Source organism: Entelurus aequoreus, linkage group LG23 (genome assembly GCF_033978785.1).
Source record: "Entelurus aequoreus isolate RoL-2023_Sb linkage group LG23, RoL_Eaeq_v1.1, whole genome shotgun sequence".
NCBI classification, from domain to species: domain Eukaryota; kingdom Metazoa; phylum Chordata; class Actinopteri; order Syngnathiformes; family Syngnathidae; genus Entelurus; species Entelurus aequoreus.
In genome coordinates this window covers 8,501,472-8,515,417 of record NC_084753.1, presented here as the reverse complement: position 1 = coordinate 8,515,417, position 13,946 = coordinate 8,501,472, and the positions used below count along the sequence as shown (strand labels likewise).

General features: G+C 43.5%; 2 protein-coding genes across 2 annotated transcripts in view; one reads left to right on the top strand and one right to left on the bottom strand.

The window, feature by feature from the left end:
* Nucleotides 1–13,946, top strand: part of commd8 (COMM domain containing 8) — a 201,074-nt gene that overhangs the window by 42,096 nt on the left and 145,032 nt on the right. The window lies entirely within an intron of this gene.
* The window catches only part of gabrb1 (gamma-aminobutyric acid type A receptor subunit beta1), a 61,535-nt gene that overhangs the window by 26,878 nt on the left and 20,711 nt on the right, over nucleotides 1–13,946 (bottom strand). The window contains exon 4 of the mRNA XM_062034720.1: nucleotides 12,736–12,956. Within this exon, the coding sequence (XP_061890704.1) occupies nucleotides 12,736–12,956 (221 nt within the window). The remainder of the gene's footprint in view (nucleotides 1–12,735; nucleotides 12,957–13,946) is intronic.

The window sequence follows — 13,946 nt, the reverse complement described above, 5'->3', positions numbered from 1 at the left end:
GCACGGTGGCACATGGGTTAGTGCATGTGCCTTACAACACGAAGGTCCTGAGTAGTCCTGAGTTCAATCCCGGGCTCTTGCTCTTTCTGTGTGGAGTTTGCATGTTCTCCCCGTGACTACGTGGGTTCCCTCCGGGTACTCCGGCTTCCTCCCACCTCCAAAGACATGCACCTGAGGATAGGCCCCTCCCACCTCCAAAGACATGCACCTGGGGATAGGCCCCTCCCACCTCCAAAGACATGCACCTGGGGATAGGCCCCTCCCACCTCCAAAGACATGCACCTGGGGATAGGCCCCTCCCACCTCCAAAGACATGCACCTGGGGATAGGTTGATTGGCAACACTAAATGGTCCCTAGTGTGTGAATGTTGTCTGTCTATCTGTGTTGGCCCTGTGATGAGGTGGCGACTTGTCCAGGGTGTACCCCGCCTTCCGCCCAAACGCAGCTGAGATAGGCTCTAGCACCCCCCGCGGCCCCAAATTGGACAAGCGGTAGAAAAATGGATGAATGTTTACATTACAAAATAAAGCGATTTCTAATGTGAATGCAATCTGACCCGCACGCGGACATGAGGTCATGGCACTGCAGTGTTTACAAAAGTAAATATGGCTTTAGCTCCAGTCGTCTTAGTACCGGCGCATTTGTGGCAATTAAAAGAATTGTGTGCAATAAAAGTCAACATTTTCTGCACTGAATTATTGCGCATAGAAGATTAAAGGCCTACTGAAATGAAATTGTTTTATTTAAACGGGGATAGCAGATCCATTCTATGTGTCATACTTGATCATTTCGCGATATTGCCATATTTTTGCTGAAAGGATTTAGTAGAGAACATCGACGATAAAGTTGCAACTTTTGGTCGCTGATAAAAAAAGACTTGCCTGTACCGGAAGTAGCGTGACGTCACAGGTTGAAAGGCTCCTCACAATTCCCCGTTGTTTACAATGGAGCGAGAGAGATTCGGACCGGGAAAGCGACGATTACCCCATTAATTTGAGCGAGGATGAAAGATTCGTGGATGAGGAACGTTAGAGTGAAGGACTAGAGTGCAGTGCAAGACATATCTTTTTTCGCTCTGACCGTAACTTAGGTACAAGCTGGCTCATTGGATTCCACACTCTCCTTTTTCTATTGTGGATCACGTATTTGTATTTCAAACCACCTGGGATACTATATCCTCTTGAAAATGAGAGTCGAGAACGCAAAATGGACATTCACAGTGACTTTTATCTCCACGACAATACATCGGCGAAGCACTTTAGCTACGGAGCTAACGTGATAGCATCGTGCTTAAATGCAGATAGAAACAAAAGAAATAAACCCCTGACTGGAAGGATAGACAGAAGATCAACAATACTATTAAACCATGGACCTGTAACTACACGGTTAATGCTTTCCAGGCTGGCGAAGGTTAACAATGCTGTTGCTAACGACGCCATTGAAGCTAACTTAACAACCGGACCTCACAGAGCTATGCTAAAAACATTAGCTATCCACCTACGCCAGCCAGCCCTCATCTGCTCATCAACACCCGTGCTCACCTGCGTTCCAGCGATCGACGGCGCGACGAAGGACTTCACCCGATCACAGATACGGTTGGCTGCCCGGAGACGGAGGAAGTCAAGGTGAGGTCGGCGGTTAGCACTTCTCCTATCCATCTCAAAGTCCTCCTGGTTGTGTTGCTGTAATCCGCCGCTAATACACCGATCCCACCTACAACTTTCTTCTTTGCAGTCTTCATTGTTCATTAAACAAATTGCAAAAGATTCACCAACACAGATGTCCAGAATACTGTGGAATTATGAGATGAAAACAGAGCTTTTTGTATAGGATTCAATGTGTCCGCATACTTCCGTTTCAACCATTGACGTCACGCGCATACGTCATCATACATAGACCTTTTCAACCGGAAGTTTAGCGGGAAATTTAAAATTGCACTTTATAAGTTAACCCGGCCGTATTGGCATGTGTTTTAATGTTAAGATTTCATCATTGATATACACTAGCGTTCAAAAGTTTGGGGTCACATGTAAATGTCCTTATTTTTGAAGGAAAAGCACTGTACTTTTCAATGAAGATAACTTTAAACTAGTCTTAACTTGAAAGAAATACACTCTATACATTGCTAATGTGGTAAATGACTATTCTAGCTGCAAATGTCTGCTTTTTGCTGCAATATCTACATAGGTTTATAGAGGCCCATTTCCAGCAACTATCACTCCAGTGTTCTAATGGTACAATGTGTTTGCTCATTGGCTCAGAAGGCTAATTGATGATTAGAAAACCCTTGTGCAATCATGTTCACACATCTGAAAACACTTTAGCTCGTTACAGAAGCTACAAAACTGACCTTCCTTTGAGCAGATTGACTTTCTGGAGCATCACATTTGTGGGGTCAATTAAACGCTCAAAATGGCCAGAAAAAGAGAACTTTCATCCGAAACTCGACAGTCTATTCTTGTTCTTAGAAATGAAGGCTATTCCACTAAATTGTTTGGGTGACCCCAAACTTTTGAACGGTAGTGTATAAACTATCAGACTGCGTGGTCGCTAGTAGTGGCTTTCAGTAGGCCTTTAATAAGAGGTAAAGTATTTTGGCTCTGAGAGTTTGACGGGATATTTTGCTTTGATGTCTGCGTGGGTGTGGGTGAGCATTCAGAGACATGAGTGGTGGAACTTTCACGTGAGTTCCTAAAACATTTTAATTTCACCTTTTTTCTGCCCCGTTGTCAACTGTTTATTTTTGTAATCGTCTATTTTGGCAAACGATTACGACACGCATCGCTGTTTGCTGTTGATGCTTTGATGTTCTGGTGGGATAAATGTGACCTGAGCGCAGGAGTGTTCACATTGATGCATTGTATATATATATATATATATATATATATATATATATATATATATATATATATATATATATACAATTTATTTCCACATACAAAAGAGGCCTCGGTCGGATATGAAAAACTTGGAATTGCACTGTTCACACTGACATGAAAACCTCCGATACAGGTCACATATGGGCAAACAAATCTGAATTGACCTGCAGTGTGAACGAGGACTTACACCCAACCCTGCAAGAAAAGATATCCTTACTTTACTTTAGCAGGCACCACTGCCACCACAACACAGTCCTCTACTACAACAGTACTGCATATGGAGACATGGAGAGATCATAGCGGCGGTGACATTTATGCCAGCTAAGGACCATCAGTACCATAAGCAAACCAAGGTTGAAAACATGTTTTAATACTTTTGGACAAGCGTTACTAGTTGCCATTACGTAAACGTTTCAGCAGATTTGAAATATGGGCCAGTACATATTCCTCACTTTGCAATGCATGCAGATTTCACCATGAAGGCGACTTGTCTTCCAACAGCATCTTTCCCGGATGACCTCACGGGGAATTGCTTAGGGTTTGAAGAAAGCTGTTGAAGGAGGAGACCCTTGTGTGTTTAACAGCTGACAAAGCTTCACATGTCAAACTAGCAGCTGAATTCTCTGCAAGGCTGCAGTGCTTTGGGCACACACTCCACAACTGTCCTGTTCCCTGCTTGGGATACTTTGTAATAATAAACCACAAAGTATTCAACTTTAGCAAAAGTAAGGCTAGGCTTACATGTTAATATTATAACTTTAGTAAAATTGAAATCAACCCAAAAATGTTAAAGTTAAAGTACCAATGATAGTCACACACAGACTAGGTGTGGCCAAATTATTATCTGCATTTGACCCATCACCCTTGTTCACCCCCTGGGAGGTGAGGGGAGCAGTGAGCAGCAGAAGTGGCCACGCCCTGGAATCATTTTTGGTGATTTAACCCCCAATTCCAACCCTTGATGCTGAGTGCAAAGCAGGGAGGTAATGGCTTCCATTTTTATAGTCTTTGGTATGACTCGGCTGGGGTTTGAACTCACAACCTACCCGTCTCAGGGCGGACACTATTTTATATTTCAAATGTGAAAAGTAGGAAGAGTAAATGGAAATAAAGGATAAAGACCTAAAAATATATTTAAGTAAATCCCATCCATCCATTTTCTACCGCTTGTCTCTTTTGGGGTCGCTGAAGCCTATGGGTTATACTTGTATAGCGCTTTTCTACCTTCAAGGTACTTTGACACTATTTCCACATTCACCCATTCACACACACATTCACACACTGATGGCAGGAGCTGCCATGCAAGGCGCTTACCACGACCCATCAGGAGCAAGGGTGAAGTGTCTTGCTCAAGGACACAATGGACGTGACTAGGTTGGTAGAAGCTCGGGATCGAACCAGGAACCCTCAGGTTGCTGGCACGGCCACTCTCCCAACCACCCCCTATCTCAGCTGCATTCGGGCGGTAAGCGGGTTGGGCCAATCAACCTATCCCTGGGTGCATGTCTTTGGAAGCCGGAGTACCCGGAGGGAACCCACGCAGTCACAGGGAGAACATGCAAACTCCACACAGAAAGATCCCAAGCCCGGGATTGAACTCAGAACTACTCAGGACTTTCGTATTGTGAGGCACATGCACTAACCCCCGTTCCACCGTGCTGAGGCTTGACTTTGTGATGGGGGTCTGTAAAAAAAAAAGTCATCAGCACCTTCTCTACAGTTGGAGACAACAAAGGAGCAAAATCTGAAACTGCCGGAGCACTCCTTACAAAACAATCAATCAATGTTTATTTATATAGCCCTAAATCACAAGTGTCTCAAAGGGCTGCACAAGCCACAACGACATCCTCGGTACAGAGCCCACATAAGGGCAAGGAAAAACTCACCCCAGTGGGACGTCGATGTGAATGACTATGAGAAACCTTGGAGAGGACCGCATATGTGGGTAACCCCCCCCACCCCCCCCCCCCCCCCCCCCCCCCCCTCTAGGGGAGACCGAAAGCAATGGATGTCGAGTGGGTCTGACATAACATTGTGAAAGTCCAGTCCATAGTGGATCTAACATATCAGCGAAAGTCTAGCCCATAGTGGATCCAACATAATAGTGACAGTCCAGTCCATAGTGGATCCAACATAATAGTGAGAGTCCAGTCCATAGTGGATCCAACATAATAGTGAGAGTCCAGTCCATAGTGGATCTAACATAATAGTGAGAGTCCAGTCCATAGTGGATCCAACATAATAGTGACAGTCCAGTCCATAGTGGATCCAACATAATAGTGAGAGTCCAGTCCATAGTGGATCCAACATAATAGTGAGAGTTCAGTCCATAGTGGATCTAACATAATAGTGAGAGTCCAGTCCATAGTGGATCCAACATAATAGTGAGAGTCCAGTCCATAGTGGATCTAACATAATAGTGAGAGTCCAGTCCATAGTGGATCCAACATAATAGTGAGAGTCCAGTCCATAGTGGATCTAACATAATAGTGCCAGTCCAGTCCATAGTGGATCCAACATAATAGTGAGAGTCCAGTCCATAGTGGATCCAACATAATAATGACAGTCCAGTCCATAGTGGATCCAACATAATAGTGACAGTCCAGTCCATAGTGGATCCAACATAATAGTGAGAGTCCAGTCCATAGTGGATCCAACATAATAGTGAGAGTCCAGTCCATAGTGGATCTAACATAATAGTGAGAGTCCAGTCCATAGTGGATCCAACATAATAGTGAGAGTCCAGTCCATAGTGGATCTAACATAATAGTGAGAGTCCAGTCCATAGTGGATCCAACATAATAGTGAGAGTCCAGTCCATAGTGGATCTAACATAATAGTGCCAGTCCAGTCCATAGTGGATCCAACATAATAGTGAGAGTCCAGTCCATAGTGGATCCAACATAATAATGACAGTCCAGTCCATAGTGGATCTAACATAATAGTGAGAGTCCAGTCCATAGTGGATCTAACATAATAGTGAGAGTCCAGTCCATAGTGGATCCAACATAATAGTGACAGTCCAGTCCATAGTGGATCCAACATAATAGTGAGAGTCCAGTCCATAGTGGATCTAACATAATAGTGAGAGTCCAGTCCATAGTGGATCTAACATAATAGTGAGAGTCCAGTCCATAGTGGATCTAACATAATAGTGACAGTCCAGTCCATAGTGGATCCAACATAATAGTGACAGTCCAGTCCATAGTGGATCTAACATAATAGTGCCAGTCCAGTCCATAGTGGATCCAACATAATAGTGAGAGTCCAGTCCATAGTGGATCCAACATAATAATGACAGTCCAGTCCATAGTGGATCCAACATAATAGTGAGAGTCCAGTCCATAGTGGATCCAACATAATAGTGACAGTCCAGTCCATAGTGGATCTAACATAATAGTGACAGTCCAGTCCATAGTGGATCCAACATAATAGTGACAGTCCAGTCCATAGTGGATCTAACATAATAGTGCCAGTCCAGTCCATAGTGGATCCAACATAATAGTGAGAGTCCAGTCCATAGTGGATCCAACATAATAATGACAGTCCAGTCCATAGTGGATCCAACATAATAGTGAGAGTCCAGTCCATAGTGGATCCAACATAATAGTGACAGTCCAGTCCATAGTGGATCTAACATAATAGTGAGAGTCCAGTCCATAGTGGATCCAACATAATAGTGAGAGTCCAGTCCATAGTGGATCTAACATAATAGTGAGAGTCCAGTCCATAGTGGATCTAACATAATAGTGAGAGTCCAGTCCATAGTGGGGCCAGCAGGAAACCGTCCCGAGCGGAGACGGGTCAGCAGCGCAGAGATGTCCCCAACCGATGCACAGGCTAGCGGTCCTGAACAATGGTGGGACAGAACGGGGATCCGGACAAGCTATGGTCAGCAGGGTTCTTGAGCAGCAGGAGGCCATCCCTCCAATAACTATAAAAGCAGACGTCTCCCTCTTTTATGGCAAGACATTATGGTACCAGAGGCCATCAGCAAGTCATTAAGTCCTCTTTGTGGGTTTACAAAAACTCCCTTCGTGGAGCAAGAGTGAGTGTACTCCAGCCCTTTCACACATCCATATTAGCAGTACAAGACAACGACACGGACTATCTACAGTAAAAGCATCAAGCAGAGGATCACAGATTACCTCAAAGATAAATATAACGAATGATGCATTGAAATTTCGGCCACCGAAAGATTTCGTCTGAGAGTTGTACAAAATTGCATTTTTGGCTTTCGGCCAAAAATGGTCCTACTTTTATCACCGAAACCACTGTTGAAACAGGATGTTGTTGTGATGAAAGTAAGAAGCACGCAATTGTCTGGAGTGGAAGCAACAATATATCAATATTTTCCAGATAGACACACGGATCTCCAAAACATGCGATGTTAAGATAAGAGGGCAGTTTTTATTTCATATTGTTAGAACATTGGTAAATACATATTGTCATTATTTCATCATTGTTTTTTTAAGGATACTTATCAATTTGTGAAATTGCAATCCCTTGATTTTAAGTTAGTAAACAGTCATAGACATAAATGTAGTGGTAATAATAATTAGTATAATCATCTCTTTTGGGGTTTCCGTTATTGCCTTGGTTTTCTCCTGTTCAGTTTTTGGTTTCAGCCAATCATTTTCATTTCGATGCATCCCTCATGATGACTCAACAACACAACAGCTCCACAGTTTTTATCTTTTAACCTTTTTGAACAAGTCGTGCATGCTTTTATTTCAAGTGGCCTGGACTACTGCAATGCACTTTATGCTGGCATTAGCCAAAAAGCTCTCTCCCGGTTGCAGTTAGTCCAGAACGCGGCAGCAGGACTTCTAACAGGGGCCAGGAGACGCCAGCATATAACCCCAATTCTTCAGAGTTTGCACTGGCTCCCTGTTCATCTTAGAATTGATTTTAAAACATTGCTGTTTGTTGTTAAAGCTTTACATGGACTGGCACCTCAGTATATCTCGGAAACTCATCCAAATTTACAATCCTGCACGCGCTCTGAGGTCCGAGAGCCAGCTCCAGCTCGTGGTGCCCAAGACCAGACTTAAAACCAGGGGAGACAGGGCCTTCTCTGTGGTCGGCCCTAAGCTCTGGAACACTCTGCCCCTCCATGTTCAAACTGCTCCCACAGTGGAGTGTTTTAAGTCTCGTCTTAAGACCCACTTTTATTCTTTGGCTTTTAACACTATGTGAGTTGTGTGGTCCTCTGTGTTTTTAAAATTGTGATTTCTATTTACTGTTTTAATTGGTTTTACCCTTTAAAATCATTTTTAATCATTTTATTTTATATTGTTTTGTTTTATATGTATTTATTTTTGTTTTTATTCAGTCATTGGTGGAGCTAAGGATAATATTTGAATATTTTTTTAAATATTGTTGTGCAGCACTTTGGAAACATTTTGTTGTTTAAATGTGCTATATAAATAAAGTGGATTGGATTGACACGGCATCTGCCCTCGACCCAAGAATTAGGCTGAAATATGGGGCTGAAAAGAATCGAGCGTAAATTCAAACATGACTGACATCTGAAATAAAGACTGGCACAATAAAACTCATACTACTACTACTACTGATTATAATAATAATAATTCTAATGATAATATTTTATGTTATTATCCCTATTTCAGCAGTAGTATCTATCTGACTAAACTAAATGTAACATAAGGCAACTAAACTTAATAGGTAGCATAATACAAGTAACTACCATTCAGTCAGATTAAACATGGAATTCATAGCATCTTTAATATATTTCCCCATTTCCAAGGGGAGGAACCCTACTGGGTCAGCCTCCAGCCTCGATGCCAGTTGCCAACTGATGCTGCTGTTGGTAGAGCACAGAAAAAGAAGAAGAGGGGCTTGGGCAGCTTATTCGAAACAACAGAAGACAACTCCAGGCCAATCTGCTCCTCATTCAGACCAGGCCATAGTTTTTGAGCTGCAAGCCTATCTCCAGGGACACTTGACACTGAAGCTAACCCACTGATAGTGAAAACCATCACGGAGACTCTAACCACCGCTCTCTAAACTGGCTAGGAAATACCTGTGCATTTCTGCCACAAGTGCTGCATTGGATTATGTTTTAGCACTGGTGGTAATATTGTCTCCTGTCTTTGGTTATCATTAAAGCCACACCAAGTGAACTGTCTGGTCTTCCTTGCCAAAAACTGAAGTTTGTATATATGTTGCAGTTGGCCAGGAGTGATCAGGGCCCGGCTTGTGTCCTAGTGTGCCACGGATCCCCTGACGGATCCACGGCCACCATGAGGCCTTCTTCTGCGGCCTTCAGAATGTCCTTTGTGGCTCTCCTAGGCTGCAGTCTTTTTAAGCCAAGAAGCTTTAAAGTGTGTTGAAATGAGCTGTCGTGAAGCCTCAACACCCATCTTTGATTGGCTCACACCAGGCTTTCCAGTCATTGCAGTAGCATTTGGTAACGAGCGCTGCATCTTTTGATATTGTTTGCCCCTTCAATCTGGTCCTTCCAAGCGACCGTCAACTCAAGCTAAACCACCTGCTCGGTTGACTGTGATGTTAATACTATGTCTGGTCGGCGTGATGTGGTGGCGATGTTGACTGGAATTTTGAACTACTTTTTAGATCTACTCGGTGCTTCCCATCGTGAGTGGTAGTAATGGAGCCTGGTATGTCGTTGTGCCTTCACACACACTTTGATAAAGAGGATTGCTTTCTTGGGGCCAGCCTGGGGCTTACTGTTGTGGATGGCTGTGCAGATTGTAGCCGCCAAAGACCTCAGAACCTGGTCGTGTCGCCAGAGGTAACGCAAGTCCTCCAAAGCCTTTGGGCAGATACTCAGCATGTAATCCATAGTTCCCCTCTTCTGGCACAGCTTGCACTCTGGTATATATGCAAGCCCTCCAGTGTGGAGGTTGGACAGGCGTAGGCGGACGTCGTAAACTAATGAAAAATTGAATGCGCTAGAGGGGAGACGTAGAAAAACCTTTCCTGACAAAGTATTATTGACTCTGATTTTCTGGTTTCTGTTTGTTAAAAATTCAAATGCACATGCTATCAAGATAAGACTTTGATGGGAAATACTAAACAAGTATATTAAAAAATATATCAAACAAATCTTTAACAAAGTGGTCACTGCAAACGTGTGCCTTCTTTGACTCTGCTCCCTCGGACTTGAGTGCGTGCCACTTTTGTTGTAACCTTTCGTAAAATCTTGCACATTCCGTCTTTCTTGATTATCTCTTGAGGAACTCTGAAAAAAAGTTTATCCTTTTTGCGATTTGAACGGTTCGTACAGCTGAAAACATCGCAAGCGTTGGAGCATTTTACTTTGAGAAAGGCTAAATGTACCCTTTGAGAACAGACGCTGCTTGACCACCACGCATATTCAATGAGGCGGACGTGACATCATTAAAATCCAAGCAATACTGTCCCTATAACTACTTGGTATTGGATCGATACTCATATTTTTATAACAGAGGAATAACCTCAGGGCAATTAATCGATCGCAACTGGAATGTTTGGTTTGTCTTAGAAGACATGCCTCCCATCCAAGTAGGCTTCTTCAGTTCATGCTCAGAGACTTAGATTGGTCAGATCTAGTCTAGCGGCTGGTGCCAAACCCCAAATATTTATGCTCCAACACCAGGAGGGTGTGCTTGGGCAAGGATGGTTTCGCCCTATAGTGAGAAAAACAAGTGTTGAGATGCAAACAAGCTATCCGACTGTCAATGCCAATGAGTCGTTGAAGTGTAATTTCCCGTAGTTATCATATAGGTATTGTTTGGTAGAACGATCGCTGTGGATCAACCACTGACCGCCCTAAATAGTCGGAATCACCCATGTTAGCATTCCATTCAGTTGTAAACAAATGACACAAAGGAGCATCTGTGACCAGAATGTTTGTAACTCCTGTTATTTGTTGGAGGCTACCCGTGAGCTTGTCCTTTTGGTCACAACCCACAACTCATGACCATAGGTGAGGATAGGAATGTCGATCGACCGATAAATTGAGAGCTTTGCCTTCCGACTTAGCTACTTCACCACGACGGATTGATACAGGGTCTGCATCACTGCAGATGCCGGACAGTTTCTTCTGTCGATTTCACAATTCACTTCTCCCTCACTCCACTTAGCGCAAGATCTCCTCCACAACCCAAAGATGGCACTCCACCCTCTTCCGGACTCAGACTTGTAGGTGCTGATTTTCATCCCAATCATTTCACGCTTGGCTGAAAACCAATCCAGTGAGAACTGAAGATCCTGGCCGAATGGAGCCAGCAGGACCACATCATCTGCAAAAAGCAGAGACCTAATCCTGCAGCCACCAAACCCGATCCCCTTAACGCCCTGAGTGCGCCTGAAAATTCTCCTGCGAAATGTTTTAAACTGAATCGGTGACAAAGGGCAGCCATGGCAGAGTCCAACCCTCACTGGAAACTGCCGGCAATGCAGACCAAACTCTTACATTAATCATACCGCCACAATCAGGTGGTCAAGTAACCCATACTCTCTGAACACTACCCACAGAACTTCCCGAGGTACACAGTCGAATGCCTTCTCCAAGTGCACAAAGCACATGTAGACTGGTTGGGCAAACCCCCATGCACCCTCGAGGACCCTGTTGAGAGTATAGAACTGGTCCACAGTTCAACAACCAGGACGAAAAACGCGCCGCTTCTCCTGAATCCGAAGTTCGACTATCCGGCATAGGCTCCTCTCCAGTACACCTGAATAGGCCTTACCAAGAATGCTGAGGAGTGTGAACCCTCCGGTTCCCCTTCTTAAAGACCACCCCGGTCTGCCAATCCAAAGGCACCGCCCCGATGTCCACGCAACGATGTTGGGTGCTGTCAACCAAGACAGCCCCACAGCATCCAGAGCCTTAAGGAACTCTGGGCGGATCTAATCCAACCCGAGACCCTGCCACCCAGGAGCTTTTTAACTACCTCGGCAACCTCAGCCCCAGAAATGGGAGAGGCTCCCACAGATTCCCCAGGCACTGCTTCCTCATAAGAAAATGTGTAGGTGGGATTAAGGACATCCCGAGTCGAGGTCAGCAGTACACCAAACAGTTAAATTTTTGTTTCATCTGACATCACATGGACAAAGATAAGACCTTCTGGAGGAAAGTTCTGTGGTCAGATAAAACAAAAATGTTGCTATTTGGCCACAATACCCAGCAATGTTTGGAGGAGAAAAGGTGAGGTCTTGGGCGCAGTTGGGTGTTCCAACAGGACAATAACCCCAAACACATGTCAAAAGTGGTAAAGGAATGGCTAAATCAGGCTAGAATGAAGGTTTTAGAATGGCCTTCCCAAAGTCCTGACTTAAATGTGTGGACAATGCCGAAGAAACAAGTCCATGTCAGAAAACCAACAAATTTAGCTAATCTGCACCAATTTTGTCAAGAGGAGTGGTCAAACATTCAAGCAGAGGTGCAGTGAAACTTGCAGTATCATATCATACGGCAATGGTCAAATAGAAATATCATCTATAAATGTATTTTTACCCTTAAGATGTGATGCTATAATCCACTCTTTCTACACTCTGGAGTCGATGTTACGTGACTTGTTTTCATAATTTTCTATTGATCTTTATTTAAACTTTTACAAGAATATTACTGCAGTATTGTATCATTATGATGAGCATCTACCAGATGTGATGAGATCCACAAACAGCAGAAATTCCTGAGTACCATAATCACCCTTTCAAAAAAACATTTCCAATGTGTGTAGTTTGGAGCGTATTCTTGCAACAAATTTGGTTACCTACTAAATTTGAGATCTCCAAGCAAACCAAGGAAGGCTAATAATATGTTGGACTCATATGAAGATATCAAAGTGTGTAGAAAAAAACACAAAGACTACCAGGTCTTACCTGAGACCATAGAGCACCGTTCCATCAGGGTGCAGTCTGATCATTCGGTTCTTCACAGTCACTCCGTGGACAAAGGACTTTTTGTCGTTAATAAAGTATGTGTCAGGGACCCACAGCTGGTCAGCCACCCGGTTGTCCAGGGTGAGGTTGAGAGGAATGCCAGTGTAGGACAGACGCTTGTCTCGCCAGGACTGTTGGAAGTACATGGTGATGGTGTAGTCCTGAGGAGAACAGCACAGGAGAAAAACTGGTTTAGCACGTGCACTGGGTTAAAACAAGTAATAATTATAAGCAATAATATTTGGTTTCATGTCACTTGGCAAGTTTCACTGCAATAAGGTGCTTTTGGTAGCCACCCACAAGCTTCTGCTTGACCACTTGACCACTCCTCTTGACAAAATTGGTGCAGTTCAGCTAAATGTGTTGGTTTTCTGACATGGACTTGTTTCTTCAGCATTGTCCACACTTTTAAGTCAGGACTTTGGGAAGGCCATTCTAAAACCTTCATTCTAGCCTGATTTAGCCATTCCTTTACCACTTTTGACGTGTGTTTGGGCTCATTGTCCTGTTGGAACACCCAACTGTGCCCAAGACCCAACCTCCGGGCTGATGATTTTAGCTTGTCCTGAAGAATTTGGAGGTAATCCTCCTTTTTCATTGTCCCGTTTACTCTCTGTAAAGCAGCAGTTGCATTGGCAGCAAAACAGGCCCAGAGCATAATAATACCACCACCATGCTTGACAGTAGGAATGGTGTTCCTGGGATTAAAGGCCTCACCTTTTCTACTCCAAACATTGCTGGGTATTGTGGCCAAACAGCTCCATTTTTGTTTCATCTGACCACAGAACTTTCCTCCAGAAGGTCATATCTTTGTCCATGTGATGTCAGATGGAACTAAAATGGAGCTGTTTGGCCACAATACCCATGTATACTGTAATATATACATGATGTAAGTATATATGTCATGTTACTACATGACATATATACTTACTTCATGTATATATTACATGTTATTATGAATGTTACTACATGACATATATACTTACATCATGTATATATTACATGTTATTATGAATGTTACTACATGACATATATACTTACATCATGTATATATTACATGTTATTAGGGTCCGCACAGGACCTTTTCAAAAGGAATCCCAAAGGGAGTCCTTTTGCAATGGGACGAAAGGACCCTATTGAATTTGTAATGT